At 53.3% G+C, this 25,786-nt stretch overlaps 8 protein-coding genes across 8 annotated transcripts; 3 read left to right on the plus strand and 5 right to left on the minus strand.

The window, feature by feature from the left end:
- Nucleotides 1-258: 258 nt before the first annotated feature.
- Nucleotides 259-6,166, minus strand: PHACADRAFT_251147 (uncharacterized protein). The gene is made up of 10 exons (XM_007392767.1): nt 5,943-6,166; nt 4,780-5,892; nt 4,191-4,722; nt 3,509-4,134; nt 3,004-3,143; nt 2,695-2,952; nt 1,697-2,640; nt 1,329-1,639; nt 1,076-1,279; nt 259-1,023 (listed from the first exon to the last, which is right to left on the minus strand). The coding sequence occupies exons 2-7, from the start codon at nt 5,659-5,661 to the stop codon at nt 2,478-2,480; spliced, it is 2,601 nt and encodes an 866-aa protein (XP_007392829.1). The 5' UTR covers nt 5,662-5,892; nt 5,943-6,166; the 3' UTR covers nt 259-1,023; nt 1,076-1,279; nt 1,329-1,639; nt 1,697-2,477.
- Nucleotides 6,167-8,327: 2,161 nt separating this feature from the next.
- Nucleotides 8,328-8,866, plus strand: PHACADRAFT_192626 (uncharacterized protein; the record flags this gene model as incomplete). Its single annotated transcript, XM_007392768.1, has 2 exons — nt 8,328-8,545; nt 8,596-8,866. The coding sequence occupies 2 exons, from the start codon at nt 8,328-8,330 to the stop codon at nt 8,864-8,866; spliced, it is 489 nt and encodes a 162-aa protein (XP_007392830.1).
- Nucleotides 8,867-10,171: 1,305 nt separating this feature from the next.
- PHACADRAFT_251149 (uncharacterized protein) lies at nt 10,172-10,655 on the plus strand. Its single transcript, XM_007392769.1, has one exon. It carries the CDS (start codon nt 10,389-10,391, stop codon nt 10,554-10,556), a length of 168 nt encoding a protein of 55 aa, XP_007392831.1. The 5' UTR covers nt 10,172-10,388; the 3' UTR covers nt 10,557-10,655.
- A 302-nt stretch (nt 10,656-10,957) lies between these two features.
- PHACADRAFT_251150 (uncharacterized protein) lies at nt 10,958-12,723 on the minus strand (the record flags this gene model as incomplete). Its single annotated transcript, XM_007392770.1, has 1 exon — nt 10,958-12,723. A coding segment is annotated over exon 1 (1,315 nt), but the record flags the coding sequence as incomplete, so codon positions are not given.
- Nucleotides 12,724-13,665: 942 nt separating this feature from the next.
- Nucleotides 13,666-14,451, minus strand: PHACADRAFT_251151 (uncharacterized protein). Its single transcript, XM_007392771.1, has 4 exons — nt 14,219-14,451; nt 14,039-14,168; nt 13,921-13,987; nt 13,666-13,868 (listed from the first exon to the last, which is right to left on the minus strand). Exons 1-4 carry the CDS (start codon nt 14,385-14,387, stop codon nt 13,815-13,817), a joined length of 420 nt encoding a protein of 139 aa, XP_007392833.1. The 5' UTR covers nt 14,388-14,451; the 3' UTR covers nt 13,666-13,814.
- Nucleotides 14,452-14,692: 241 nt separating this feature from the next.
- On the plus strand, nt 14,693-15,527 carry PHACADRAFT_251153 (uncharacterized protein). Its single transcript, XM_007392772.1, has 4 exons — nt 14,693-14,935; nt 14,989-15,093; nt 15,144-15,268; nt 15,320-15,527. Exons 1-4 carry the CDS (start codon nt 14,746-14,748, stop codon nt 15,341-15,343), a joined length of 444 nt encoding a protein of 147 aa, XP_007392834.1. The 5' UTR covers nt 14,693-14,745; the 3' UTR covers nt 15,344-15,527.
- Nucleotides 15,528-16,603: 1,076 nt separating this feature from the next.
- PHACADRAFT_206389 (uncharacterized protein) lies at nt 16,604-20,632 on the minus strand. The gene is made up of 8 exons (XM_007392773.1): nt 20,062-20,632; nt 19,975-20,003; nt 19,712-19,921; nt 19,019-19,648; nt 18,848-18,958; nt 18,636-18,796; nt 18,508-18,582; nt 16,604-18,454 (listed from the first exon to the last, which is right to left on the minus strand). Exons 1-8 carry the CDS (start codon nt 20,276-20,278, stop codon nt 18,364-18,366), a joined length of 1,524 nt encoding a protein of 507 aa, XP_007392835.1. The 5' UTR covers nt 20,279-20,632; the 3' UTR covers nt 16,604-18,363.
- A 465-nt stretch (nt 20,633-21,097) lies between these two features.
- On the minus strand, nt 21,098-23,161 carry PHACADRAFT_182024 (uncharacterized protein). The gene is made up of 12 exons (XM_007392774.1): nt 22,812-23,161; nt 22,726-22,760; nt 22,491-22,535; nt 22,438-22,470; nt 22,330-22,391; nt 22,168-22,265; nt 22,027-22,118; nt 21,968-21,990; nt 21,774-21,920; nt 21,706-21,721; nt 21,595-21,643; nt 21,098-21,460 (listed from the first exon to the last, which is right to left on the minus strand). The coding sequence occupies exons 1-12, from the start codon at nt 22,881-22,883 to the stop codon at nt 21,146-21,148; spliced, it is 987 nt and encodes a 328-aa protein (XP_007392836.1). The 5' UTR covers nt 22,884-23,161; the 3' UTR covers nt 21,098-21,145.
- Between the last annotated feature and the right edge of the window lie 2,625 nt (nt 23,162-25,786).

Below are 25,786 nucleotides of genomic sequence, written 5' to 3' on the forward strand. Positions count from 1 at the left end.
ATGCTTGTAAGATATGAGTGGTGAGAAGAAGAGCGGTGTGCGGCAAGTGTAGAAGTCTGCTGCGATAAACGTTATGTCGGCATTGCTTATCGTGGGAATTCTGTCCGATCACTATGACCCCTCAAAGCGTACAGCCCCTTTGTTGATTTTTGTTATCCTCAGGATTCCCACACTTACTAAGACCAAAGCCCGTCTTCGGGTTGTATTTACACTCGGACTTCAAACTTAAGCTTGCCGCCACGTCTCCTCCAAGTGTCGCCGCGACGGCGAACACCATGTCGGATTCTACATCCCAGGCTCGTCTGTCCTCAGACAGCGAGCGACATCTATCGCCCTCACCAACAAAAGGACTTAATGGCAACACTCACAATGATGACGAAGACCTCACGCGCCTGGATCCCGTTGACCGGCTACAACACGAGTTGGAACGGGCACGAGAGGAGAAGGAGACATTAGCGGCGCAGTACAGGAACCTCCTGTCCAAGCTTACTGCGATGCGCACGACGCTAGGGAACAAGCTGAAGCAGGACGCCGTACGTTCACACTCTTCCCTGCGCTCGCTCGTGGGCAGTGATTACGACCTCCGTTTCGCATAGGAAGAACTCGACCGGCAGCAGGAGCTCGTGCAGCAGCTGACCGTACAGAACAAGGACCTTGCGCAAACCGTTGAGACCCTCAAAGCTGAGCTCGTCGCCTCCAACGACGAGGCCGAGCGTGCCTCTCGCGAGCTCGAGGCGATGCGGAGCAGGGCGCTGCAGGAGAACGCGCAGGAGGTGTACCTCCGCGAGCGCGAGCTCCGCGAACTCCAGGGCGAACTCGAGCAAATACGAATAGAGCGGAATGAATGGGAGAGCAAAGCATTGCAGGAACACGTTCTGGCGGACGAGGCACGAAGCAACCTCGAGAACGCTAGCCGGGACCTCGAGATTGAACGAGAGGCGAGGGAGCGGGAGGCGTCAACGCTCGAGGTGGAGAAGGAGAAGGTCAGCAACCTGCAGTCCGTCCTCGAGGACTTCCAAGCATGTGCGCTAGTTTTACTCTTGCCTGCCACCTCCTGTCTGTTCATACACCTCAGCAAAGGATCATGAGCTGCAACAGGCGGTTAAGGATTACGAAGCACGGCTGGTGCAGTCTACGCAGTCACTCGCCGAGTTCAAGTCGCGGGCGCTCAATGCTGAACTACAGCTTGAAGAGTCTTCGACAAATTCGACCCGGACGCAGGAGTTGGAGAAGGAGGTCAAAGAGAAGAACCTGCTCATTGGAAAGCTGCGCCATGAGGGTTTGTATTGGTTACCATGGGACTTGTGCTTCGCTTACCATCTTCACAGCCGTCATCATGAACGAGCACCTCATGGAAGCGCTCCGCCGACTGCGCCGCTCCTCAACTGAAACAAACGTAGACCGCCGACTTGTGACGAACGTGCTCCTCTCGTACCTCACTACGCCACGTGGTGATTCGAAGCGCTTCGAGATGCTCACCCTCCTCGCCTCTATCTTGCAGTGGACGGACGACGAGCGTGAGCGTGCGGGACTCCAACGCAAGGGTAGCACGAGTCCTGGTGCGGGTGCATCACTTTGGGGGCGCGCCACGGGCAAGGGCAAGGGTCCCGAGCAGCTCGAAAAGACGGACGAGACCGAGGTACGCTGCCCTATCTTCATCATAGCCGGACTAACTGACCGATGGCGTGCACGACAGTCCTTCTCGCGCCTCTGGGTTGAGTTTCTCCTCACTGAAGCGGCCGCAGGCGAGGGTTCGATACCTGGGTCGCCACGCTCGCCTAGCATGCGAGCGAACGGTTCGCTCCCGCCGACACCGACAAAAAGTGGAGGATCACCAGTATATCTTTCGCCTGGCTCCCTGAAAGGCGGGCGCCGCCTCCCGTCTTTCTCGTCTCTGGCGGGTATGGTGAGCTCGCCGAACCTCTCGCTCGAGCAGCCACCAGGACTGGGACACGGCAAGGGTAAAGAACGCGCCGCCGAATAAATCTTTTAATGTTGGATGTCACGCCGCCACTTGCGCTTCTTACTCACCTTACCTTGTTGGTTTTCTTTTATGCCGTATTATTTCAATTGGGGACACTATTTCTTGCCAAATATGCATCTTACTGCGGACGGTTGATGATGAATGTGTCGACCCATGAGAGGGACTCCTGCAGTATACCCTATCGAAGAGGGCCGATACGTATTTTACATAAATGCAGAGCGCGAGACTCTATTCCGATACACAATGAAAGGAGAGACAATGGAGGGAGATAGATCAGGAAGAGATAGGGCTTCGTGGCGAATGAGATATACTAGAGTAGGTATGATGCGTGCGACGGAGACACAAAGTGAGGTGGGCCGCGACGGAGAAAGCGAGATATGGCGGCGGAGGTGTACCGCAGTGGATGTAAGAGGGACAATATGAAGGCTCGGCGTGGAGACCAATAACAGAACGAATAGCATGATGGACTTGACAAACAAGAACGAAATGGTGTTCAAGCGCGCTGAAGCCAGCCGACGTCTAGGCCGGTCATGGTACGCATGCTCTCAGGGTATGCAGTTGTGCTTTCCTTGAGCGTTGCAGCGAGCCGTTGGCAGATCTGGAAGGGATAGTACAAGTGTTCTGCTTGCGGAAACCCGGGGTACTTTTGCAGCATCCTTCACCCAAGAATCAGTGCGTCACGCAAGCAAAGACTGGGTGGGATAACGTACGAGTGCATCTCAGACGTGGCGACGGACGGGCCGATGAGCTTGTAGAGAACCTTCGCGCCGCGTATCGAGCCGTGTCGCGGGATGACGAACTGCCTCGGCGTCGCGTACGCAATGCGCATCGACGGCTTGAAAAGCCAGACCAAGATGCGAGGCTTATCCTCCTCTTCGTCGACGATGACGAAGCGGTATGTCGCATGCGCGTGCACATACTCGTACATGTCCTCGACGATGAAGGCTGAGAGGGGGATGCGACTCGGCCTATGCTTGCGTCAGAAACTGAGACGGGCGAAATACTATTATTGCACTTACTCGGCAGTCGGGCTTACAGGCCGGATAGCATACTTCGCTAGTCGGTAAACAATGGTGGACTCTCCGTACTTGGGTTTGTGCTCCTGGCTACGTCCCACCACTGCGCCGCAGATGCAACGGACACGAGACCAGTCATCGACCTAAGGCGAAATGGCATCAGCACGTCGCCCAGACACAATAAATGAGTAGGGTCGAATCAAAAGAAACATGTGCCCGCGCATGTAGCTCCCGAGGCATGAACCTTGGCTAACGAGAGTTGTTTAGCAGGGGGAAAAACGTTGCTCTGGGACGCTTTGTATCAGCCAAAGGATCAGTGATCCTGCCGTTGCATTGCGAATCACCTGCATTGTCTTTCGCAGTTCCAAAACCAGCGAGGGTTTCGGGGATGCTCCAGACGACGACAAGTAACTGCTAGCAGACAGCCATGGGTGGCATGCCCCATGAGGGCCTTCTTATCGGTCCGAAACCAGGACAAAATGCAGCTAAAGTTGGAAGCCATACTCACTTTGTTAGCGTCAAGACCCTGCACCCCGCACAGGTTGACTTTCACGACGGCGTTCTCTCTCAAGAGAAGGTAGCTCCCACCGACGAGCGCCTCGTTATCTGCAGGCCAGAAGCCCTCCTTTGAGCCTTTCTGCACGTGCTCGTGCAGCTTCTGATCTGCGTGGCACATCCAAGCGTCAACAAGCTCTGCCCAGTGCTCGGATGGCAAGTCGCGGTATCTGTGCAGCGCAGACCCGCGGACAAGCGGGAGTGAGCACGATGCGCAGATGAATGATGTCGGCTGGATGTGTTGAAAGTGCGTCGCATCGAGTTCCGCGTCGGTGTCAAAGGCCTGTGACTGTGGCGATGCGGGAGGAATCACAGCGAGCTTCACCTGGAAGTGCCGTCCGCCAACGACGTTCACCTGCGCAGGGCCAACCGCGACCGGTGCAGGCAGCGCGAGCCGCTGGGAGGTGCTTGCACCACATCTGAGTAATAGCTGTGCATGGTGACTGTCTGGGCCTGATTCGGGCGAGACGACTTCGGCTTCAAGCTCGACGCCTGCTTGGAGGCCTGAGACGGTGAGGAAGATAAGGATATGCTGTAAGTTCTCGTGATACTCTGCCACATATGTGACGTCGAGAGTTTCTGAGCGGCAGAGAGCTATGAGCATGATGTATGCGACTATACGCAGTCTGACTAACCCTGCATCTCTGGGACCACCTCCACCGCTGAGGACTGCCGCGGTAGTTTCTTCCCAGAGGTCTTCCTTCCAAGGGACTGTGTAGGCGAGGAAGACTTTGGTAGTAGCCAGGACAATGGTTCCGACATACTGCGTGACCTGCTTCCCTTGATAGCCTTGGTCGTGGCAGGAGAAGGTGTTGGACTGGAATTTTCATCGCGAGAGCGGCTGCTACCATTCGTGCATGAGACGGAGAGGCCTCGGGCGTGGCGGATGCTCGAAGAGCCAACCGGCTCCGGGGACGGGTGCTCTTTGATGAACTCCGGTAGCGTGAGCAGAGCTTCTGGGTCGCGTTCGAGTTCCATGCGGCGCCGAATACCTTCTGGGATAGTTTCGCGAATGAACTCGGGGAGGGTCAGCATGGCATGGGGGTCCATAATTTCCGCGGCTAGGTTCGGGTGCGAACGAGCGCGGGTCGTGCTGAAGGCGGCATCTTGCGAGTGGAGACGACCAGCGTCGGAGTGCTTGACAAGATGTTCGACAAATGCAGTCCGCTGGCTCGTTTTCAAGCGTAAGAGAACCATAACGACAGGCTGAAGACAAGCACATACCTGCTCCAGCTCCTTTTCACGGGCTCTCACCAGCCTCCGTCGCATCTCGTCTCCATCGAGATACACTGCCTGGTTGCTCATCTTCCTGTCAGATGCTTTCCCAATGAGCTCGACTATTCGATCAAGCTCGTGCAGATGCGTCTCGTCCTCTCGCTGTTTCCCTTTCCGCTTCGCGTTCTCCATCCGCTCAAGCTTGCTCTTCTTCAGCTCCACGCGCTGGTTGTGAAGCTGTGGCGCGACAAGGTAGAGACGGTCAATAGCCAGAGTTACAGCCTCGAGGTCCATCTTCATCTTCTCCGATGTGTTGTCTGATAATCTGGTTGACGTGCGCTCCAGACCACCGCCTTTCTTGCCGTCCAAGTCGATATCGGAGAACTCATTAGCCTCGTAGCTCGGGAGGCTGTCTTGCTCATAGTCCGCAGCGTCGTACTCCGGTGGAAGGTTATCCGCAAATGGATCAGCGTCGTGGTGCTGCGAACGACAGAGAGACAGGACTGATTCCAGTTCGTCATCTATCAGAGACCACAACAAGGAAGACTCGACAGATAGTGTTGGCGTCAGTTCACTAGTAGATGGCAAACGATTCTGGGAGGACCGTTCCAGCTGAAAGTCGCTGACCTGGCGGCGCAGGGTGCTGTACGGATCAGTGTGGCTGCGCGAATCAGTTCCGACATTCCACGATGCAACCCGGGTTTGGGAGGACGATGTCGAGGAGCTGAAAGGACTGAGCAATGAAAGTCGATGGAAGTGAGTAAGCAAGGATACCAGCGTCCGAGCGAGCTCAGCATCGCGCGCTGACAGGCTCGTCACCACCAGGTCGACTTGTGTGCGGAGCTCGTGTAAAAGTTCGGTATCTGAGAGTGATTCAGCAGTCTGCGTCATATTTCCATTGGTATCCTGGAGACGTAGGTTCGTTATCAAGGTCTGAAGAGCCGATGAGCGCTGTGCTGTGCTTGGGGCGTTTGAGCTGTTAGGCGCAAGGTGAGACGGATGGGGCATAGAATGTCGACGGTCTGGGACAATCGGAGACCAGTGTGCTTTCGCAGAAAGCAAGTCGTTCAGCGTCGCCAAGCAGATGCTCTGAACTTGTCCTATTGAGGGTAGCAGATCTTCCTGCACGAGATAAATCAACCCGGCTGGAGGCATACGGTAGGCATACTTACCGCAGGCCTCTGCGCTTCGTCCAGCCCGTCTCCTTCTGGTAGGCTATTCTTTTCATGGTGTTGCGCGGATGCGAGTGGTGGTTGTGGCGGTTGTAGATGGAGCTCTTCGTCGAGGAGTAATTCCTCGTCCGCAAGCGAGTCTAAAAGTTCATCTTCTTCGCGAACCAGAGCGTTGGCAGGGAACGGACTCGGGACACCGAGCCTCAAGTCGCGTGGAGTATCCGAAACGCTGTCATAAGCTGTCCTCGTGCGTGTCAGGGTCGCCATACAAGTTGGAAGTAAAGGAGAGATGGTGAAGGTGCTCGCTGCCCCGTCAGGTCGAATGTGTCTGCTGGATCAGGCGAGGTTCCGGGCCAGATTTCTATTTTCGCATAAATACTCCAGAAGTAGGGTACTTATAGGTAAATATGCTGTCTCCTAAGTATGTTTACCATACTTAGAAGCAGTGACCGGTCAGTGACTGACAGGTCTTCCGGGTTCCACATCAGCAGCCTATCATGTCGCAGGACGCCATCAGGCTCGCCGCCCATTGGGGTTTGCCTCCCAAGCGCTCAACACTGATCTCGCTTGCGTGGGATCACGAAACCGCCCAGTCATTGACTGCAACTCGGTCATTGACTAGTGCCCAACGCCGGACTATGGCTACCCACGAGAAGGCCTTGTTCCTCAATCTCTACAATCAATTACTTATGTAGTTCCGGCTAGGCAGACAGCGCACCGGCTTATGCCATCAGCTAATGGGAAGGATCACTTGTGAAATGGGCCTGGCGTTCATCTCTGCTGTCACGGTAACGATCCCCATTATCTGTTGAATAAGCATTGCCTCCAGATCATCAACATCATCTCAGAGTCCCACGCACAACCATGCTGACCTGAGATCCTTTATAGTGAGGTAGATAGGGAGCCTCGCGCTGAATTTTCTGCCCCCTTGGAGATGTTCAGCTCGACTCTGCAACCCAATGCCGCTATTCTTGAGCTTCTTAATGGACCAGCCCTACCCGTGTGCGTCTAAGTTCTCGTGTTCAAGTTCACGCATCACTAAAGCTTCAAACCAACGCAGATTTACTGGAGGACTGGTGCATGTATCAGCTTTAAGTGAGTATCCCATCTGACCGGTATTTACGGCACTCATGTAATTATTCACTCAAAGCGGCAGTCGTTTACGACGCATTGATTTGTCTCGCCAGGGAGCGAGAAGTTATTTGGGAAAGGAAGAGCGATGCAGGCAGCTGGGTTTATTTGTTGAATCGATACCCAACCATCGCAACATGCTTATACTATGTCGCCCTCGACATCTTCTATTTCACGCGTCAGGCGAGTGTAAGAGTGAGTCCAGGTCTGGTCGTGCGTGGCTGACGTGTTCGATACAGACGTAGGACATCTCCCTTCGCTGGAGAGCTTGGATTGATCCGCCCTTCTTGCTAGCTGTATCATAACGGCGTCCATCTCGTACATCCTCGTGTTCCTACAGACAGTTTCTCGCGCAGGTGCCTTTTCCCACCCTTTTTCGATTGTCGTGGCTTGCTAACTTGGTCTCGCAGTGTTCACAAGCTTGCGCGTGTACGCGATATGTAATCGGAATCTCAGGGTCGCAGCACTCGTACTTGTAGCAAGTGTTGTGGTCGTGGTAGTCGAAGTGGTTCGTAATACTCCTTCTCTAAATCTGCCTCGTATCTCTCATTCATTCCGGATACCCATAGTCGCTAGTCGTAATCTCGATGACTGATGGGGTGCACATCATGGACTGTACAGAGAGATTACCCGCAGTCTTTTACAAGTAAGTAATTGCAACATTGTTTGATTATTTATCCTGATCATCTGTCCACAAAGACGTATGTCTCGTCGCCGCTCTATTGGACACCGCTGACCAGCTGCTTACTCCTCACCAGTCTCTCCGGTTTCGATGGCTATCGATCTCGCAGTCAACCTTATTGTGTTAACGGTCACTTGGGTGAAGACTTGGACTATTCGCCGGCAAGCCAGGCAGTTGCATATGGACGTTCCCATATCATCGCTTTTACTGCGAGATGGTAAGATGGACTTGCGCTAAGTGCGACGAATCTGACGTATACTTTAGGTACAGCTCATTTCTTGTATGTCTTCAGCTTGCTACTCGTACCTCTCTGAGTCAGCAAGCTCAGCCTTTTTCTGCTGTTGGAAGTTGGCGAAATAGTATTTACCAGGAAGCATGTGAGCGCAACCTTCTCTGAACCAAGCTCTGAGGTCGACTTGTTTCTCTGGCACATAGGCAACACAGGGCATGGGCTATTTGACCATCTACACATACGTGTCAGTCTGGATCATCCCGCTATTTTTTCAACATTCTAAGCCGCGGCCTCCAGCTTCGCCAACTTGACCGTCTGTCACTTCATTCTGCATCTTCGAATGGTGTATCTCAACCGAACGAGTATCGCGTCGAACCGATCATTCCGCTTCTCCCTCCTACACCTCACGGACAGCCTCGTCGGGAATCTCGGCGCGCCGCTGCAACTAGACACGATGTCTGGTGAAGAGCCCGTACAGGGGGCGTCCTCCTATCAATCGTCATATGACCCGCTGGCTTCAGGCCTGCTGCTAGATCCCGAAGAGGGGCCGCTCTTGAGGTCAGTACTCTTTACCTGTGCAACATGCACCCAGCTTAAGAGATCTGTAGCACATCAACGTTATCTCGGGATTCTTTCCTCGAGACGCCGATCTCGTCGAGCTTCTATACGTCGCCCGTCCAAGTATCGCCTCTCGAAGTGAACGATCTGTTTGACGACACTGAGTACGGCGTATCCATTCTATCTGTGATGCATCGTGGGGATACTGAAATGAAAGAGAGGGAGAAAGGCAGTGTGGGCAGTGGTGTGGACGACTCGGAGATCTGTGATCTTCTTGAGAGGGATAGGGAGAGATTCACAACATCCTTTGTGGAAGCATAGCAGGCATGAGAAGCAAGTGAGCTGGTTTCACGATAGTCCTATTTTGAGTCTGCCAGCTAGTATACGCGGTACCTAAGTTATAAAGGATGATGATAGACGTGCGCACGCATGGTCGGCCTCCTAGAGCGCTAGTCACCCCGCTCATCTTTCCCGCACCTTCAGGTCTTTCGCCACGTGCGTTTTCTAGCCACATTTTCTAGCCAGCTTGCAAGATAGCATCCAGACATTAAGCTTTTGCATGGCACGCTTAGCGAAGAGTTTGCTCGCGATCACTGTCGACACTTGCGGGCCGCGGACGCGTGTATGAGCCTGAGTGCGTGCACCAATATATTCGCCACATACTAGTATATCCACGAATTAGACGCAGAATAGTGTGAAGCGTACTGTACGTTGTTGGCCCTTAAGTTAGGCGCGTATTTATGCGTATCGTGACAGTAGACAGCCTTGATTATTGCCCTGTTGACACATCGCACAGTCGTGCACCGCTGCCTCCGTATATCCGACGAAGTCGTGCAGGCCATTTCGTACAAAGTATGGCGGAAGAGTAATCTGCTGTATATGGGCCTGACCTGTTGCACATTCTGGCACGAACCCACGATGAACGCACTCTGGACACGGTTTCTTTCGCCTGGGTCTTTGACCAAACTTTTGCCTGAGCATACGCGTGCCAGTGGCGTTGAACCCCACTTCGTACTCGTGGATTACAGCCTTTTCTACGCGTACAAGCTTCATTCAGAACACTTTTTTCCCTTGTGTTTGGTGTGACGGTTGACCAGCGCATCTAGGCAGGCGGAGGTGTACGTGATCTCGGAGAGTAACTCTGCTATCCGGCTCCTCAGGTCTACCAAACGTGCGTTTGTTGAAGCGATGACGAGGGAGTTGGCACTGCGCGATAGAGCACAGCCTTTTGATTTGTACGCGGTATGATACCTATGAAGACTCCGGCATGCAGCCGGCCACGGCCTCAGCTTTCGACATTCTCGGTAGCCAGCTGTATGTCGTAGGATTCGGTAGAGAACTTATTCCTTGCACCGAAGTTCCAAATATTCAATTTATTGGTCATCATCGAAGCAGCGCCTTAACCAGGACCCCACTCTGTGGCGTCCCCAGGAATGCACCCGCGGTAGCAGACGCGCGCATCGTTCTTACGGCTTGGACTGCGACGTCAACGTCCAATATTGCGAGTCTCCATGCTCCATTTCGCACGGAATTGAGAGGAACCTCCGCAAACAAAGAAATAGAAAGAAAGCCATACCACGTTACTACCTTGGGGGGGGTGGCTTTTAGCTCGTGCCGCTGATTCTGAGTCTTACGAATATACTTAGACAAATTTTGACGTGTCCAACGCTATCCCACAAATGGTGCCGGTGAGATCCCGTAGCCCATTGGCATCGCATAGGAAGCCGCAGATGGAACTACTTTGCATTTTGCAACATCATCCCGGTACGCTGAGAGACTCCATTCTGCTTTAGCTCGGTCCACCAGCCTTCGCCATCTTTTTATCGTGTCCTCTTTTGCGGTTATGGTTCGCGCGGCCCGCCTTGTTCTTATCCTTCCACGCACGGTCCCGCGCAGCGTCCCCGGCACCACCACTAGACCCATCGTGCGCGGGTCCACCACCTCTTCCGCGCCCGCGTCCACCACGCCCGCCACCACGTCCACGATGCCCGCCTCTGCCTCGCGCGTCTGAGGGCCCGGGCGTCCGCAAGGGCGCGATCGAACCGCGCTGATTCCCCACGAACTCGTGCTTCTGGAGGATCTTATCTTTGTTCGGCTGGTGGTGATGTGAGCCTGGTATGCCATTAGATCAGAGAACGATAAACGTACGTTTCTCTCGAGCATGATCTTCCAGCCCTCGATCTGCTCATCGCCCCAACCTGGAGGGTGTCCTATGAGTGCGAAAGATCGGAAATGGCACAGGTAAACGCACCAGTCTGCTCCTTGAGCTCCTGCCGCGCTTTGCTCCGCCGCGTCTGCGCGTCTCGGTCAAAGAGCTTTGGATCACGGATGTACGCGAGCTCAAGGACCGTTTCGGGCTTCGCTGGCGTGCCTAGCTGTGTACGAACACGAGTCAGGGTAAATACGAACTCAGAAGACGGAGCCTTACGTCATTGTCGTCGCCATCCGTTTCGCTACTCTCGTCGTCGCTGGGCTCACCATCCCGGACCTTGATGCCGCCGAGGTCGTCCAGATCATCAAGTTCCTCGAGGACCGCGATGTCGATTCCCTTGCCTTTCCCACTTGGTACTGTGTTGTCTTCTTCCTCCCCAGAACCAGCCATCTCTTCGGCGCGGCGCAGAATGTCGGCTTTCATCTGTTCAAGGAACGCGCGGTCCTGGAGGACGGCGGACGTGTTCTCCTGTTTCTTGCCGATCCGAAGTTTAGAAACGTCGAGCTTCTCGTTGTCAAACACGTTCATTCTCTGCTTCGTGTACTCGAAGTGCTCTTGCTGCCGTACCAGCTGCCCCTGCTCCTGCGTAAGAACGCCCCCAGTATACTGAGCATCGTTCACGACAGGCGCCGTTCCCTCGAGCAGCGCACCGATGAGCCGCTCCGCGTCGCCACGGTATGGGAAGTCCGGGTGCTGCAGCACGTAGCGAATGTAGGCTGGATCTTGTTCGGGAAGAATATCGAGCACCTGTGCGACCGCCGCGGCGAGTGCAGGGTGATTGTCTGGCTGGTCGGTCGCAGCGGCGCGGGCCTTGCCTTTATCTTTCGCGGGACCTGCGCCGCGTGTGTCAATGCCGGGCATCGCGCCAGATGACCGCAGAAGCAGACGCAGTGCCCCGGGCCCATCTTCGCGTGTATTGAGGTCTGCAAGAGCGCGTTCAAGGCGCTGCGTATGCGGGTCGTTCGCGGTCCGAGTTGCGCCTTTGAGCACTGCGCGGAGGTCGTACGCGGCTTGACAGTCCTCGATGAGCGAGCGGTTCAGGAACGGTATGGGTTCTTCTGTGGGGCCACGGCTTGGGACTAGGGCGACCAGCGCGTCGAGCACCTCGAACGCAGGTGTGCACGCCTCAGCGAGTGCAGGCCCTGAACCCGGCGCAGCAGCAACGTCGCCGAGGAGTGTGCGCAGAAGGACGTGGGCGGTATCTACGAGTGCGACCTTGCTTTCGAGGAAGATGCGTTCCCAGTCGTCCAGCGGCGTCTCGGGCGCCTGAAGCCGTGCGGCGCTGAGGCCGCCGTAGGAGCGTGCGAGACCGGCCAGACCGTCGTCGTACGCCTGCACAAGTGCAAGCATAAATTGTCTGCTGCGAGCGAAGGGGCGTGCGACTTCGGCTGGCGCGGGTTTGAGTAGGGAGCAGAGGATGTGTGCAATCTTGCGCAGGCCGTACAGGCCCTGTGATGGCAAGCCCAAGAGGGTCGTAAACGCTGGAATAGCGTCGGTCTCTAGAAGGCGAAGGAAACTGGGCGATGCCATGGCGATGGAAGCGAGCAATGTATGGACGCGTTTGGTATGCCCCCGCGCGTAGACAACGCACAGATCGACAACAGTCTGGAGGTCGAGCTCTGCAGAGAGCTTCTCAGAAAGTAACAGCACGCGCTGATGTATGCCCTTCTCGGTCTGGGACATGCCTGCTAATGAGCTCTTGCTGGCGTGTTCCGGGTCCCAGATGAGAGACTCCAGTGTAACTTGGGCGTGGTCTTTGGTGTAGGACGAGATAAATGCAAGGATGCTACGCACATCACGCTTCTCATAAGGTAGTGTCAGAGCTTGCGCTAGAGCTCCGGAGATTTTGCTAGTCAGGGTCGCCTGCTGCGACGGCGATAACGAAGAGCGCGTCTTAGAGCAAGGGTAAAGTGGTAGCGTTAGCAGAGCCATTTCTAGCCCCAGGCCACTACGTGTCTGATATTAATCCCGATAAATGATTGCAACTAGCAGCAGAATAGTGTAAGACGTACCAGTTTGGGAGGTTTTGTAAGCTTCGGGTAAAAGGACACTATATGACCCCGCAGTTATGGGCTTGGCACTGAGCAACGTGCAATACTGTACGGAGAGATATCTCTTTAGTACTTGAATAGGACCATCAAAGTTAGTTCGAGTATATACAGCCAGCTATCACGAGAGATATGAAGGAGCGAACTCACTTGTGCGTGATCGCCAAGAGCAAGCGTCGGTGCCGGCGTATTTGGCGCTTCGAGTTGATTAGGTGATGCTATTAACCCTAACCTCAGCAGTCCAGTATAGCACGGCCGGCAAGCAAAATTGCGGACATGCGAGGCGTCGAAAACAATTTATGTACAACAGAATGTAGCGGGGAGGATATTAGCTGTTAGCCGCCTCATACCAAAGCATGTAACGGAGCTGAAGTTCGCAACGAAGCGCCACCTCTTCCTGATACAGCAAAAGGCGCATCAGCCGATGCTCGCGCCGGCCCGGAAGCGCGCGAACATCTCAACGGATGCACTTTCACGACGTTCGCATGCTCACACACTAGTCTAAGCAATCTTGCACTGTGCGTAGACGTAGGTAGGCGTGTCTAGTGCCAAGCACCTGTAGCCTTAGCGTACCACGTGCGGCCCGCACTGTCTCGCCTCTAGCTCGTGGGCTGCCGCCTGGTAGATGCAGATAGATGACGCATCCACGGGTCCTCGTCGGTCGTCTTTGGTCATCGGAGGCACTCTAAAGCAGTGTGCTTTCAATGTGGCCAACCATGACACCAAACTTTCCCCGTGTACTTTGGAGGGAAAGCATGGAACACCGCGAGATGATGGACTCGACGTCCAAGGTTAGTTAAGCAGTTTGTGGACCGGTACTGAGAAGTTGGCAAGGCGCCCTTCAACTCACACGGCAGTGTATGGTACGGAGACAGATGGATAAGCTGCAACGCTGGACACGATGCGAGCGAAGGCTAAGATATAGCTAGTTGTACATGAGTTACTGATACAGCCAAAAGAAACCGAATCCAAGGCAGCGCAGAAAGACGTGCAAGGGGTCTGGTATAACTTAAACTTCGGCCGTCTCGCCCTTCTTGCCCTTTTGCGTCTTACTTGGAAGGAGCTGTCGGGCAATAATAAGTAAGCAGGACGAAATTAGAAGGAAAAGGACGCACCGCAGGGTCAATGTGTGGCACGACACCACCTTGTGAGATGACAACGTCGCCGAGGAGCTTGTTCAGCCTGAAGTAGGGGTTAGTACATGGTTCTGCATATTAGTAGTGCCGCACGTACTCCTCGTCGTTGCGGATAGCGAGCTGTAGATGACGAGGGACGATACGCTGCTTCTTGTTATCGCGCGCAGCGTTGCCAGCAAGCTCAAGAATCTCAGCAGCGAGGTACTCAAGGACCGCGGCTAGATAGACTGCGAATTCGGTGAGTTTTTGAAGCAGATGCACCGACATAAGAACGCACCAGGAGCACCAGCGCCGACACGCTGGGCGTAATTGCCGCGCTTCAAGAGACGGTGGACACGACCGACCGGGAACTGGAGACCAGCTTTCGCAGAGCGAGACTGGGACTTGCCAGAGGCTTCGGTAGCCGCCTTGCCGGACTTGGACTTGCCAGAACCCTTGCCAGACATTTCGAGTTGTTTAGGGGTGGTAAGTGGTACGGTAGTTGAATACGGGAGTTGCGTGAGCTGCGTCAAGAGCGAAGGCAAGATGATCGTTCACGATGAGAGAAGAGGCGTACGCCCTTATATAGGCCTTGGTCACGCCACAGCCTGGGAAAGTGACCGGCGATAAACAAGCTCGTCACGTCGCGCGACGCGTACGTGACGGGTGTCACGTGGGAGAATCAACAAGGCCAACGTCACGCGTCACTACTTAAAGGGCGCCGCGCCGGGCACGTCGATTCGACTATACTTTCTCCCCAACCTCCATCCCCTTTGCCTTAGCCTGCACGTCGTCCTTCACCTACCCACATCCAAAACTTTAGAAATGGCACCTAAACCTGCGTCCACTGCTGGCAAGGCCCCCGCGTCGACCGCCTCAAAGGCTCCGGCTAAGACCACTGAGGGGACTAAGGCTGCAAAGAAGACCTCCAAACCTGCTGCATCTGGCGCAGATGGCGAGAAGAAGAAGAGGCGAAAGAGCCGCAAGGAGACTTATTCCTCCTACATCTATAAGGGTTAGTCTTCCTCTGTAGCAACTCGGGCGGTATTTTGACGCGTGCTTCCGTAGTACTCAAGCAGGTTCACCCTGACACTGGTATCTCCAACAAGGCGATGGCTATCCTTAACTCCTTTGTCAATGACATCTTCGAGCGCATTGCTACCGAAGCATCTAGTATGTCATCATCTAGGGTCGCTCGATCTGTCGGCTGACCGTATCCACAGAGCTCGCGTCCTACTCTAAGAAGTCGACGATTTCCTCGCGCGAGATCCAGACAGCTGTACGTCTTATTCTTCCTGGTGAACTCGCCAAGCATGCCATCTCGGAGGGCACCAAGTCAGTAACTAAGGCAAGTACTTGTGTTATGCACACTCTGTCTCCTGACTAATTATGGACGTAGTTTTCGAGTGCGAGCGCCAAGTAGACGGCTTTCTCTTGTATCATTATTATCTCCTCATCTCTGTATTCCACTACTGTATTGTACTTTCCCTACTCGTTCTTGTTCGGTTTATCAATTTCCCTCTGTTTCCGCCTTCGGAAATTTCACTGCAGCGTAATGTTTGTGGAATTGCGCATAAACTTGGGGCTTTCTGAGCCCTTATTGAACGCCTCGATCTCTATGTCGGGTCCGTTGCCACAAGGCTCGACGCTATGCAGTCTGAACTCCAAAATGAGCGCTGAGAGCTTCTCAGGCTTTCCTTTGACCACACGCAGAATACGTTGCAGAAGTGACACCGTGTTCTGAACCCAGGACATGGGTTGTCCCTGCAGCAATGAATGTGCATGATCAGGAAGTCAGGAAGTGTGTCTCGTAACCATATCCTCCGAACGAGGGGGGCATTATACATTAGCATCGGCTCCCGCGAGATGTACATTTCCCGAACCCCGACATCCATCTCCGTCTACTTGTTGATGCTATAGTAGGTCAAGCCAACACTCACATCATGTCCGAATTACAGGTGTGCCGCGCGACAGCCATGCTTGTGCAACGTTCCTGCTTGACTGCGCAGGGCTGGGAGCGGCAAGGAAGCGCGCCACGAGGTCAAGGCCGGCGACCAGATCACTGCCCCTCTTCAGAGGGGGGCATAACTTAAATACACGAGAGCTCGAATGGACTCAGCGCACACCTGCCCCAGAGTCAGGGACACCCTTCTTTCCTCCCCCTACAGGTGCGTTCCGAGTCTGCGTCCTCCTTGGCTTCTGGACGGGCTTTTGACACCTCGATGCACGGCAGCAGCTCCAACTGTTCCTAGGTATGACCGCTGCGAGCAGCCCTCGAGCCTCAGGCAGGCGGAAGACGGATCTGCATCGGAGTCCGTCGGTCGAGTATGAGAAGGAAACACAAACTATTTCCACAAACCGCAGATCTCGCGGAGGCGCTCACTCCGCCAAACCGCTTTCCTCTGCCTCCACGCACCCCCTGCTGGACTTAGAAGACAAACAAGAGCCGTTGCAGCCAGCTGTCGGGCGCGAGGTCCGTAGTGTATGGCACGTTCAGTCGAATGGCGAGCGCAAGGTTCATGCGGCGCATGAGCGCAACCGGCGCGACAAGCGGAAGGACAGCCGGCGAGCCATAGAAAGTGATGTGGTCGACGAGGAGGAGAGCGTTGAGAAAGGGAAGCTATCGCACGGAGGATTCGTGAATGAGGTGAGCATGCTGGTGCATACTTGCATCGCATACTTGCTCAAATCTGTACAGCAGCCTACACGAGCTCTACTGTCATCATTGTCAGATCCGGTACCGCCTCCAGGCATCGGTAACAATGCATTGCGTGTTGAAGACGATGATTCGGGATTGGAACGCCTCCGCGAAATTCTTGACTCGATCATCGAAGAAGACGAACCTGCCGCACTAAGCAGAAGTGCTCAAGTGCCGTCTTCGTGGATGTTTTCCATTGGTGTTATGGTGGGACTCGGTGTTCGCGCTGTCTTCTCCTTCATTCTCGAGCTGGGCAAGTATGCGACGATTGCCCTCGGTCTACATGTCGCCTGGTCTGTGCTCATCTCGGGTCGCCTCATGTTATCACCACGTCTGTTGTCGCCCCTGTCCATCCATCCCCCAAATAACATCCCTTCAACGGAAAACGCGGAAGTGTCGGCGCGGCTCCTTCGTATGGAGAACGCCTTGGCTAGCCTTTCCGTCGACACTGCCCGCCTTCACGAGCTCGAGGAACAGGTCCATACGGTGGAGGGTGCGGTAGTGGAGCTGTCTAAGCTCTCGAAAGACACACTCGCATGGCCAGATTTCGCACTGCACTCTGGCGGAGCGAATGTCATCCCCACCCTCACCAGCGATACTTTCAAGATGGAGCCGCAGGGTCTTCTCTCCCTCTTGAGCAACCTGTTCGACGACCCTCCTGTATACGGTCATCCTTCCGTCACCGCGCTCACCCACGAGACGCACGTTGGGCACTGTTGGCCATTTCCTGGCACTCAGGGCCAGCTTGGCGTTCTGCTTCCCGTGCCGGTGCACATTACGGATGTCACCGTCGACCACGTCGCGAAGGAGGTCGCCACGGACATGCGCATGGCACCACGGCGCATGGAGCTCTGGGGCCGCATTGACGGCAACGAGAACCTCGCGAAGTACAGAGCCTGGAAGGCTCAGCACGCGGAAGCACACGCATTCACGGAGCGCGCTGGCGAAGAGCACGCCGCGCCCGAGGAGGACTACCCGAAGACGCTCCCCCGCTCGCTGCTGCACGTGAAGATCGCGGAATTCATGTACAATATCTATGCGCCCCAGCATGTTCAGACGTTCGCTGTGCCGCAGGAGGTCCGAGAGCTCGGCGTAGACTTCCGTGCCGTCGTTTTGTTCGTCAAGGACAACTGGGGCCGCGAGGACTTTACTTGTTTGTACCGCTTCCGAGTTCATGGTGAACAACGCGGTGGAATGCCAGAGACGCTGCCCGAAGATTTCGCCTCTTAGTGGGTCGGTTAGAATGTTGAGTCGAATGCTCGACCATCGCCGCGTTTTTATTTCGAAAGGTATAATGAATTGTCTTGGTAACGTGAGCGATAACATTATGTCTATTTGCTACTGTGCATGCGTATTGATAGTCGCGTCTGTAAATGTTGTCTTTGTGCTGCTTTTGCTTGCTGTGCGTTCCGTACTAGTACTATAGCATCTTCGCTCTCCAGCCATAGCTGTCCCTACTAGGGACGTGTGCATTTGATGCAATAATATTTTATCTGGGCAAGCTGCCGTGGGAATAATGAGTGATCTATAGTATGAGGCTTTGTGCTGGCAGCAATGTCCCCCTCTGCGCGAACCCATCAATCCCGACGCGCTAGAGGACATAGACGCCTCATAGAGCTGCATGCAACGTGAGTCAGCTTGACATCTCCAAAATGCTCCGTTTTACACGCATGACCGATCCACAGCTTTCGTGCTCAGAGATTTAGCTGCCTCCCTCACTTCTCCCAGCGTTCGGACCCACCTGTTCATGACTCACGAGCACGAACAAGGCAGTGGAGCATACGATCCCTCGGCGTCGTCACCGTAAAGTGGCATCGGAATGTCATGTCTTCCAGCCTAATGTACAAGTGATCAGTCAATATTCGATATCATCTTCAATGAAGCCTCACGTCGTGTTGTAGAGCCGCATGTCGACTAGGCGGAACATGTACCCGAGAATGTGATACATCTCGCACCATGCGAGGCTTTTAGGCGGATGTCAGCACGGCAGATCCTGACCAGTGATGCAAATGCTTACTTGATCCCAAGACAACTTCTTGGGCCTCTAGAAAATGCGACGAGGTGCTGCTCGAGCCCCGAGGTATCGGGCTGTAGCCACCTGTCAGGGTTGAATATGTACGGATCCGGGAAGACGTCCGGATTGTAGTGCATGAAAGTCGAGCCCATACCGACCACCGCCTGTGACAGATGTTAGGGCAGCTGTTTTCGGGAAGGAGTAGAGATGCGTACGCCAGCAGGTACCGAGACTCCATCAATCACGGCGTCTGTAGGACCGACGACGCGCGGCGCAGGGAGGACGACGCCGTGCGACATGCGCAGCGACTCCTTGATAACTGCAGTCTACATGGGAGGCACGTCAGCATCATCTTCGTAGCACCATGGAAAGCGGGGCCTGCATACGAGATAAGGTAGCTTCTCCAGCTGCGTGTAACGCATCTCGGTCTCTTTATCCGGCCAGGCCTCCTCTAGCTCCCGCACAAGCTTTTCGTGTACATTGTGGTGCGCTAAGATGAAGCACGTCCCCATGGTGCATGTGTTCCCGACGGTATCGCTCCCAGCTGCAAAGAAGTTGATCGCCTCATCCATCATAGTCTTCCGCGACGACCGCACACCATCAGGCGCTCCTTTTGCATTATGTGGCGCCAGGAAGCGATGCCAGACCGTCTCATGCGCCAACTGATCAAGGCGGTGCGGGTCTTCCAACAACTCGTCGATCTGCACGGCCGTCGTGCGCGCGATATCGCCATACAGGCCGTCTGTGGAATTGAAGAGCGCGTGTTTCGCGGCTCCGGCAAGCTCGCCGACATCGCGCAGCCAGGGGAAGCTCTTGAGCACAAGTGCGAGCGGGAAGCTCCTTTCGAAGTCGAGCACGAGCGGATGCGCGAAGTTCTGGGCGTCCAGTACGCGATAGTCGTGGGCAAAGGAGTAGGAGAGGATGATGTCGAGTGTCGTACAACGGTAGGCACGAAGCATGTTCACGGGCTCGTTGCGTTGCTCATGCGTGAGAATCCCTGAGACAAGAGCCTTGACCTGGAGTACGAAGACATGGAAATCAGCAGCGTATGGCGTCGAGTTAGACTACATGAGACGCACCTTGCGCAGCACAACGTCCTCCATATCAAGCACTGCTCGGCGCGAGAATAGAGGAAGCAGCATGTCCCGTCGTGTCTTGGATTTCTCTGGGTCCGTCATCCAGAAAGAGGACTCGTCCCCGCGCATGAAGCCGTAGAACCGCGGGTCCTTCGTGAAACGAATGCCCTTCGAATAGATGTCTGCATATGCTCGAGGTGTGTTGAAATGGAGCTAGGATGAAGAGTGAAGACTAGTCGTGCAATGGCGAGCACGTAGATGCACACCTCGTTTGGAGTGATTCTAACGACAGGTCCTATCGGAATGGCATGTCAACGAAGAAGCAGAGCGTTGCAAGTTTGACCCAAGCCTACCGTACCGCTTATGCAGCTCTTCCAGGTGCTCAATCAGTGCCCCATCCTTCCATACCTCGTAGTACGTTGAGTACCAGTATGTCGCCGCCGCAAGCTTTGGTCCAGGGAATCTTGCCAGCGGATGGAAGAACGAGCGATACAGTGTGAGCTGCGCAGCGATGACACCAGCAGCACCTAAAGCGATTGCCGCAGTATTCCAGGAGAGCAAGGTATCCATGCGGAGTGTAGTAGTAGAGGTCTATGTGCAAGCCGCAGCAGCAAGCAGGGTGATGCATCGGAGTCTAAGCGTGCGAACGCCGGGATAGTTGGCCGTTTGAGCGACTCGAAGGATGGGGATTAGGGGACGCGAACTTTGGACACCGGGTAGGTTGCTGCCGAGTTAATTATCCTCGTCGGCGCGTCGAGTCGACAAGGATCCTCAGGCCTCAGCAGACAGCAGGGCACAACTGAGGCAAGAACAATCGAGACAGGCGGGATTAGAATATTCATGTGTGCATAGAGCCGCGCACATGAGTCGCAGCGACCTGTGCCTATGCTCGACGTGCCAGTGGCCGTAGGGTGACAAGGCCGCCGCGTCGTTAAAACGCGGATAAGCTAATGCAAGGTGCGCGTCTCGGCCAATCTACCGTTGGCGCTTGGTATATCTGACTGCCGCGGTATGCTGGTGAGGACCATAATTCGGTGGAACCACATTACTGTCAAATGTGCGCAGTATACGTGCAGAGAACGTTTCAGGTGTGCTATACATTTTTTAAAATTAAATTAATTCACCATCATCCATCCGCGTGCAGGATCTGCTCGGGCTCAAGCTAGAGAGGAAATGCCATTCTCGCGCCGATGCATGCGCCGGCAATATATGAGAGATATAAATAAGAAATGATATTAGTTCATGGCACGGATGAGTGTCCAGAAGCGTAAGATCGTGTCAAAAGATTGGGGGAGGGGGTGGGACGGAGACTTGGTGACGTGCTCTAAGCATCCCAGATGCCTGTGTGAGCAGACCTCATTCAGATCGCGCAAAAATTGCAGGAGGGCTGAACCTACTGGACATGCTGCTGGCTCGGTCAGAATAAACGCCGTCCTTCTATCCGATGAGAATCACGTCGTCGAGCTCGACGCAGCAGCTGATGCTCCCCTGTCCGCGGGGCCCGCTCGAGTAATGTATAAGCGTGTCAGCCTTGCATTCATCGTCATCGGCATCGAATTCGTCGATGATAAAGTCAAGCGGCGCTCCGAGGTTGCCAATTATACTCGTGGATAGGAACGGCGCGTGCGAGACTGAAGTGAGGTGGAACGAGGGCGTGCGGCCGCGTAGACCGTCCAGGTAGACCATGCGCAGATTAAGCATGAATCGCGAGATGAGGATAAAGGTCAGCCTGGGTGCGGTGTATGCCGTCAGCTAGGGAGGTAAGTAATACTTTGGCGGATACATACGCGTCTACCAAGGAAGGGGCCGAGCCGAGTAGCTAACATGCCAAACAATTTGGTATGAGGATTATGACGAAGGGTTTCGTGGTTTAATTAGTACCTCACCTGTTCATTTACTGTGATGATATTCAAGACTCTCAGAGCCAAAATAGCGCTGCCCGTGTAGTCATCGTGAACAATAATGAAGAGTATGTTCTGTAAAACCAAGCCACTCACCCAAAATAGATTGTTCCTGCATGAGTATAAGTGTAGAATAAAGTCATGTAACAACTAGTGGCACGTACCATCTCGCAGAATCAGCACACCCAAAGGCGTGACGACCACGGTGTTGGAGCAAATTCTCACAGCATGCGCGGTGCGTATCCATGTCAGGACCAGGATGGACGCTTCAAATACAATGGAGTATGCCGGTTGGAACAAGCCCACTAAACCTGACTGAGTTATCGTTGACTAATGGCGGGCTCAGGAGTACACGTACTTCTGTACACAGTGTTACGTGATCTGTCTGAATATCAGGTCAAAAGTGTGCGAACTCACATCTCAAGTTCTCGAGCGCTGAGATAGATGGTAGAGGCACAGCCAGAGAATGGACGTGTGTATGCTTGTGAGGTTGACCTTGTCGAAGCGTACTGAAATTTTTTTGAGATCACTGTACGTCCAAACTGCCGTTGTACGTACCAATTCTACGCCGGGAAGGACAAGCCCACCCAGGAGTACGATGATCAGGATCTCCCCGTTCTGACTCCAGAGGGCATACAGTCGAAGGGACGTAATAGCTTCAAATTAAATTGAGAGCGTTAGACTAGACAGTGCGCCTGGAGGACATAGGTCCACCTATACCTGTCAAGTTGGTCTGCAGTATGAAGTAAAGGATATCTGAAAGTATAGACAACCCTGCGCAGCTGCGAATGTGTCAGACTATGCCGCGGTGAGTAATACGATGCTTACGTCTGCCCAGCTACTTCAGCCAAGCCGTGAAGACTATGCTATGTAGAGCGTACCTTGTCGGCAGTAGACACATCAACCCCGTTCCAAGCGGAGACCGCCTGCACGATAGTAAGCAGTGTGTACATAAGCGAAACATAGCGGTTGATCAGGTAGAGTATGGAAGCTCCTGTGAAGCTTCTCTTCCAGATGCACCGGATCTCAGATGGCAAGGTAAGGAAGTAGTCGTAGTAAAAGAGTGCTGCATGACCTCAGAATACTGAACGACAGATTAAACAGGGAAAAACTGACTGGCTGCTGCTATGGAAAAATAATTTGCTGTAAACCTACATAGAGCTCTCAGTCAGAGAACTGAGACGATAGAGCGCGGAGAATACATGCATCTGGCGTAATTTCTGCTCGATTAGCAGGAGCTGATCGGGGCTCCATAGCGGCGCTAAATAGGGCATGGTGCAAAAGAGTGGACGTGTCAGAAACGCACTACAACAGATAGAGGATCAGAAAGAACTGAGGCTTGCATAACTTGAGCATCCCATGCGATATATAGCTGGGCAGACTGATGAGGCCCACAGGCATCTGTTATCTACGGATTGTGAGAGATGCGTTGCATGGCAGGTACGAGGTAAATTGATACCGTTCCTTAGATACAGAATTTCGACTTTTCATCATGCGCAGCCACAGCACATCTCCGAAATATATCAACGCTTACCATGGCGTAGTGATTTGACTACATTGGAGGGCATTGGTACCTTTCAACAAAAAGCAGGCTAGATACTCCCAGAACTCCGAGGATGCGCTGAAACCATCTGGTGCCACACGATTGTTGCAATTGATAACAATGCGAGAACCAGTAACCAGCCGGTCGGCCTTGTGCGAGGGCAGCGTATATACTCGTATCCGTGTTCCGAAAGAGTGACGGTGGCTGCGCAACCCAGATCTTTCCACTAATCTTGACAGATTGTGGCACCGTAGAGCTTAGATACGAATCATTAGTATTTCCGCGAGAATGTTGACAACAGCAAGTGCAGAGTTTCCAGTCAACCGACCGCGCTCCATAGCGCTAGGCACGAACCAGGCGAGTCACATGACTACATCGCGATAGCGCTGGGCCGCTGGCCGAACCTGGAGCTAGCCAACGTTCGCTCTTTGGCGGAAAGAGCAAATTATGACGATTTTTGAATCATGCAACAGCTGTTACATACAACAATGCATGATAGTAGGTAGCTGCAGCAGGCAACTATTTGTGGCGCGAACAGCAACAAGGGTTGATAGGGCAGTGGGTCCCGGGAGGGCACATCAGATGAATGCTTCTCCCTAGCATGTTAATTTCGAGCTCTGCAGCGCTATTGTGCATACAGTCTCCAGCCCCTGAGATAGTGAATATGCTGCACCGGAAGAAATTATCAGAATCCTGTTGCAAACAACACAAGCATCAGCTGATTGAGAACTCCACGGCCACAAGACGATTGCCACTAACACATCAACCTGCCAACAGCTATGATATATCATGCCGCTGCGAACTATTATCATGCACGAGTACTGCAAAAACAAGACGTCAAAGGGAGAACCCTTGCTCGAGCCCCTTGCCTTCTCCTACATTAGTGCACAGATCTCCACCTCTTGTGACGACGGTGAGTGTTACCTTTTTGCCCATACTGGCATTACTCATTAGAAAGTATAGCCTCTGGATACATATAGTCGGAAACCAAAAGTACGCCTTCTCACCTGCGTACCGGCTGTCAACATGGTTCGACAAGAGTTCTGCATACTCATGCTCGTATTTGCCACAGCAATTGTTGAAGCGTGCCCGATAGAGTATGCACTGCAGCAACAAACTAAATTTAAAGGCCCTCTCAACTACCCATACTAATAACTTTACAGGTTGCCTAATCGCACTTCAGCTGCATTGCTTGACATGTACAGCGGAGATGAACACAACTTTCCAATGTGAGCGGCATCTTACTGGAGCCCACCAAGCTGATTTGAATCTAAGCCGACGAATTCTAGCATGAAGAGAGAGATTGGCTGCCCAATTGGCCCACATCCGGGACATACTGGGGTAGTGTAACTTATGGGAATATGATATCTCTTGCTGGTTAAACATGCAAAGCTGGTGATTGTAGATAATGACTCACATAAAATAAACAATATGACTCGAAATTTGTGTACAGTGTGCTCTACTCGAGAAGTGTGGCGAGTTCATCAACTAGAGGGTATCATAGCATGAACATCAGGTGCTGCAAACAACAGGATATTTGGCTCTAAGACCAGCAAGCTGAAGATTGTTGTGAATTGGATTGTGCAGGCAGGGGATTCATGAGTAATCAATGGTAAATTCCTAGGATAATGCATCATGTTCTTTTAAATGTTATCTACTTCCTAATATATTCAGTCCAATACTTATGTATGCTGAGGGAGCTGAGATGAGGGGAAACGCGGCGGAGAGTGAAAGGGCGCCAGAGTCGAGTGCACTTTGCGCGTGTCATATCTAAATATGGAAAGAGAGCGATGACATCATTGGGTGGTAGCATTCACACTGGGTGGTAAGCGTAAAATTAGCCAAAGACTGATTGAACAAGACCCCAACTTTCTCCGTGAAAATAAAAAAACAAAAGGCAAAACTCAGTTTTGCACCAGTTTTACTGCGTTTTAGACCATTTTGGCTGGTTTTGCACCAGTTTCTCCTCAGTTTGCATCGGCGTAGAGTTGAGAAATAACTGGGCCTTGTTTAGCCACTTTTTTCTGAGTTTTCTCAAGAAAAAAACTGTGCTCACCACCCTGTGTCAATGCAGGCTGCAATGGATGCTACCACTCATGTAACTGCGGGAATGCGCCTCATTACAACAAAGATATACAAACATGCAGAGAACAAGTCGGTATAAGAAGGGTGCAAAAAAGAGCTATGAGACAAACTCACTAGGCAACAGTCAGCATACAGGGAGAAGGTCACTTTCTCCTTCTATAAGTCAGACAATGACTTTATCAGCACTTGCCTTCTCAAAGTCCCCACGACTCCAAAATTTGCCCCTTCCTGCTGTGCTGTGAGATGTAGTTTCCTTGCATGTGATATTGGCTACCTGTACAGCAATTCAAGCACTGTTTACAAGAATCAATGCTGCTTGTAAATGTGATGTGGATCCACAGTATCTTTAGAGCTGAGTGACACAATGCAAAGAGAGGAAGTATCCACGTTGAACTCTAGGTTCCATATCCTTTGCCCAGTCACCATAATGTTAGATCTGGCAGGCTGTCACACATTGATGGTGGCTTTGAGGTCATATGCGCTTAGGGATAACTGTATGTTGTGCAAGTCCAAGCCCTTGGGACACCCTAGTTATAGCTGGAGTAAGCG

The sequence above is a fragment of the Phanerochaete carnosa genome (assembly GCF_000300595.1).
Source record: "Phanerochaete carnosa HHB-10118-sp unplaced genomic scaffold PHACAscaffold_3, whole genome shotgun sequence".
Classification (NCBI taxonomy): Eukaryota; Fungi; Basidiomycota; class Agaricomycetes; order Polyporales; family Phanerochaetaceae; genus Phanerochaete; species Phanerochaete carnosa.

Coding starts and splice junctions, on each gene's coding strand:
- PHACADRAFT_251147 (XM_007392767.1), bottom strand. CDS start 5,661: ATGACGCAGACTGCTGAATCACTCTCAGATACCGAACTTTTACACGAG. Junction 4,135..4,190: donor GGTGGTCCCAGAGATGCAGG/GTTAGTCAGACT, acceptor TCTGCCGCTCAG/AAACTCTCGACGTCACATAT. Junction 2,953..3,003: donor CCTGTAAGCCCGACTGCCGA/GTAAGTGCAATA, acceptor ACGCAAGCATAG/GCCGAGTCGCATCCCCCTCT.
- PHACADRAFT_251149 (XM_007392769.1), top strand. CDS start 10,389: ATGGTTCGCGCGGCCCGCCTTGTTCTTATCCTTCCACGCACGGTCCCG.
- PHACADRAFT_251151 (XM_007392771.1), bottom strand. CDS start 14,387: ATGTCTGGCAAGGGTTCTGGCAAGTCCAAGTCCGGCAAGGCGGCTACC. Junction 13,988..14,038: donor GCTATCCGCAACGACGAGGA/GTACGTGCGGCA, acceptor CCCCTACTTCAG/GCTGAACAAGCTCCTCGGCG. Junction 13,869..13,920: donor TGCCACACATTGACCCTGCG/GTGCGTCCTTTT, acceptor ATTGCCCGACAG/CTCCTTCCAAGTAAGACGCA.
- PHACADRAFT_251153 (XM_007392772.1), top strand. CDS start 14,746: ATGGCACCTAAACCTGCGTCCACTGCTGGCAAGGCCCCCGCGTCGACC. Junction 15,094..15,143: donor CATTGCTACCGAAGCATCTA/GTATGTCATCAT, acceptor CCGTATCCACAG/AGCTCGCGTCCTACTCTAAG. Junction 15,269..15,319: donor GCACCAAGTCAGTAACTAAG/GCAAGTACTTGT, acceptor TTATGGACGTAG/TTTTCGAGTGCGAGCGCCAA.
- PHACADRAFT_206389 (XM_007392773.1), bottom strand. CDS start 20,278: ATGGATACCTTGCTCTCCTGGAATACTGCGGCAATCGCTTTAGGTGCT. Junction 20,004..20,061: donor AGAGCTGCATAAGCGGTACG/GTAGGCTTGGGT, acceptor CCATTCCGATAG/GACCTGTCGTTAGAATCACT. Junction 19,922..19,974: donor TTAGAATCACTCCAAACGAG/GTGTGCATCTAC, acceptor TCTTCATCCTAG/CTCCATTTCAACACACCTCG.
- PHACADRAFT_182024 (XM_007392774.1), bottom strand. CDS start 22,883: ATGCCCTATTTAGCGCCGCTATGGAGCCCCGATCAGCTCCTGCTAATC. Junction 22,392..22,437: donor GCTGAAGTAGCTGGGCAGAC/GTAAGCATCGTA, acceptor ACACATTCGCAG/CTGCGCAGGGTTGTCTATAC. Junction 22,119..22,167: donor TCCTTCCCGGCGTAGAATTG/GTACGTACAACG, acceptor AAAAAATTTCAG/TACGCTTCGACAAGGTCAAC.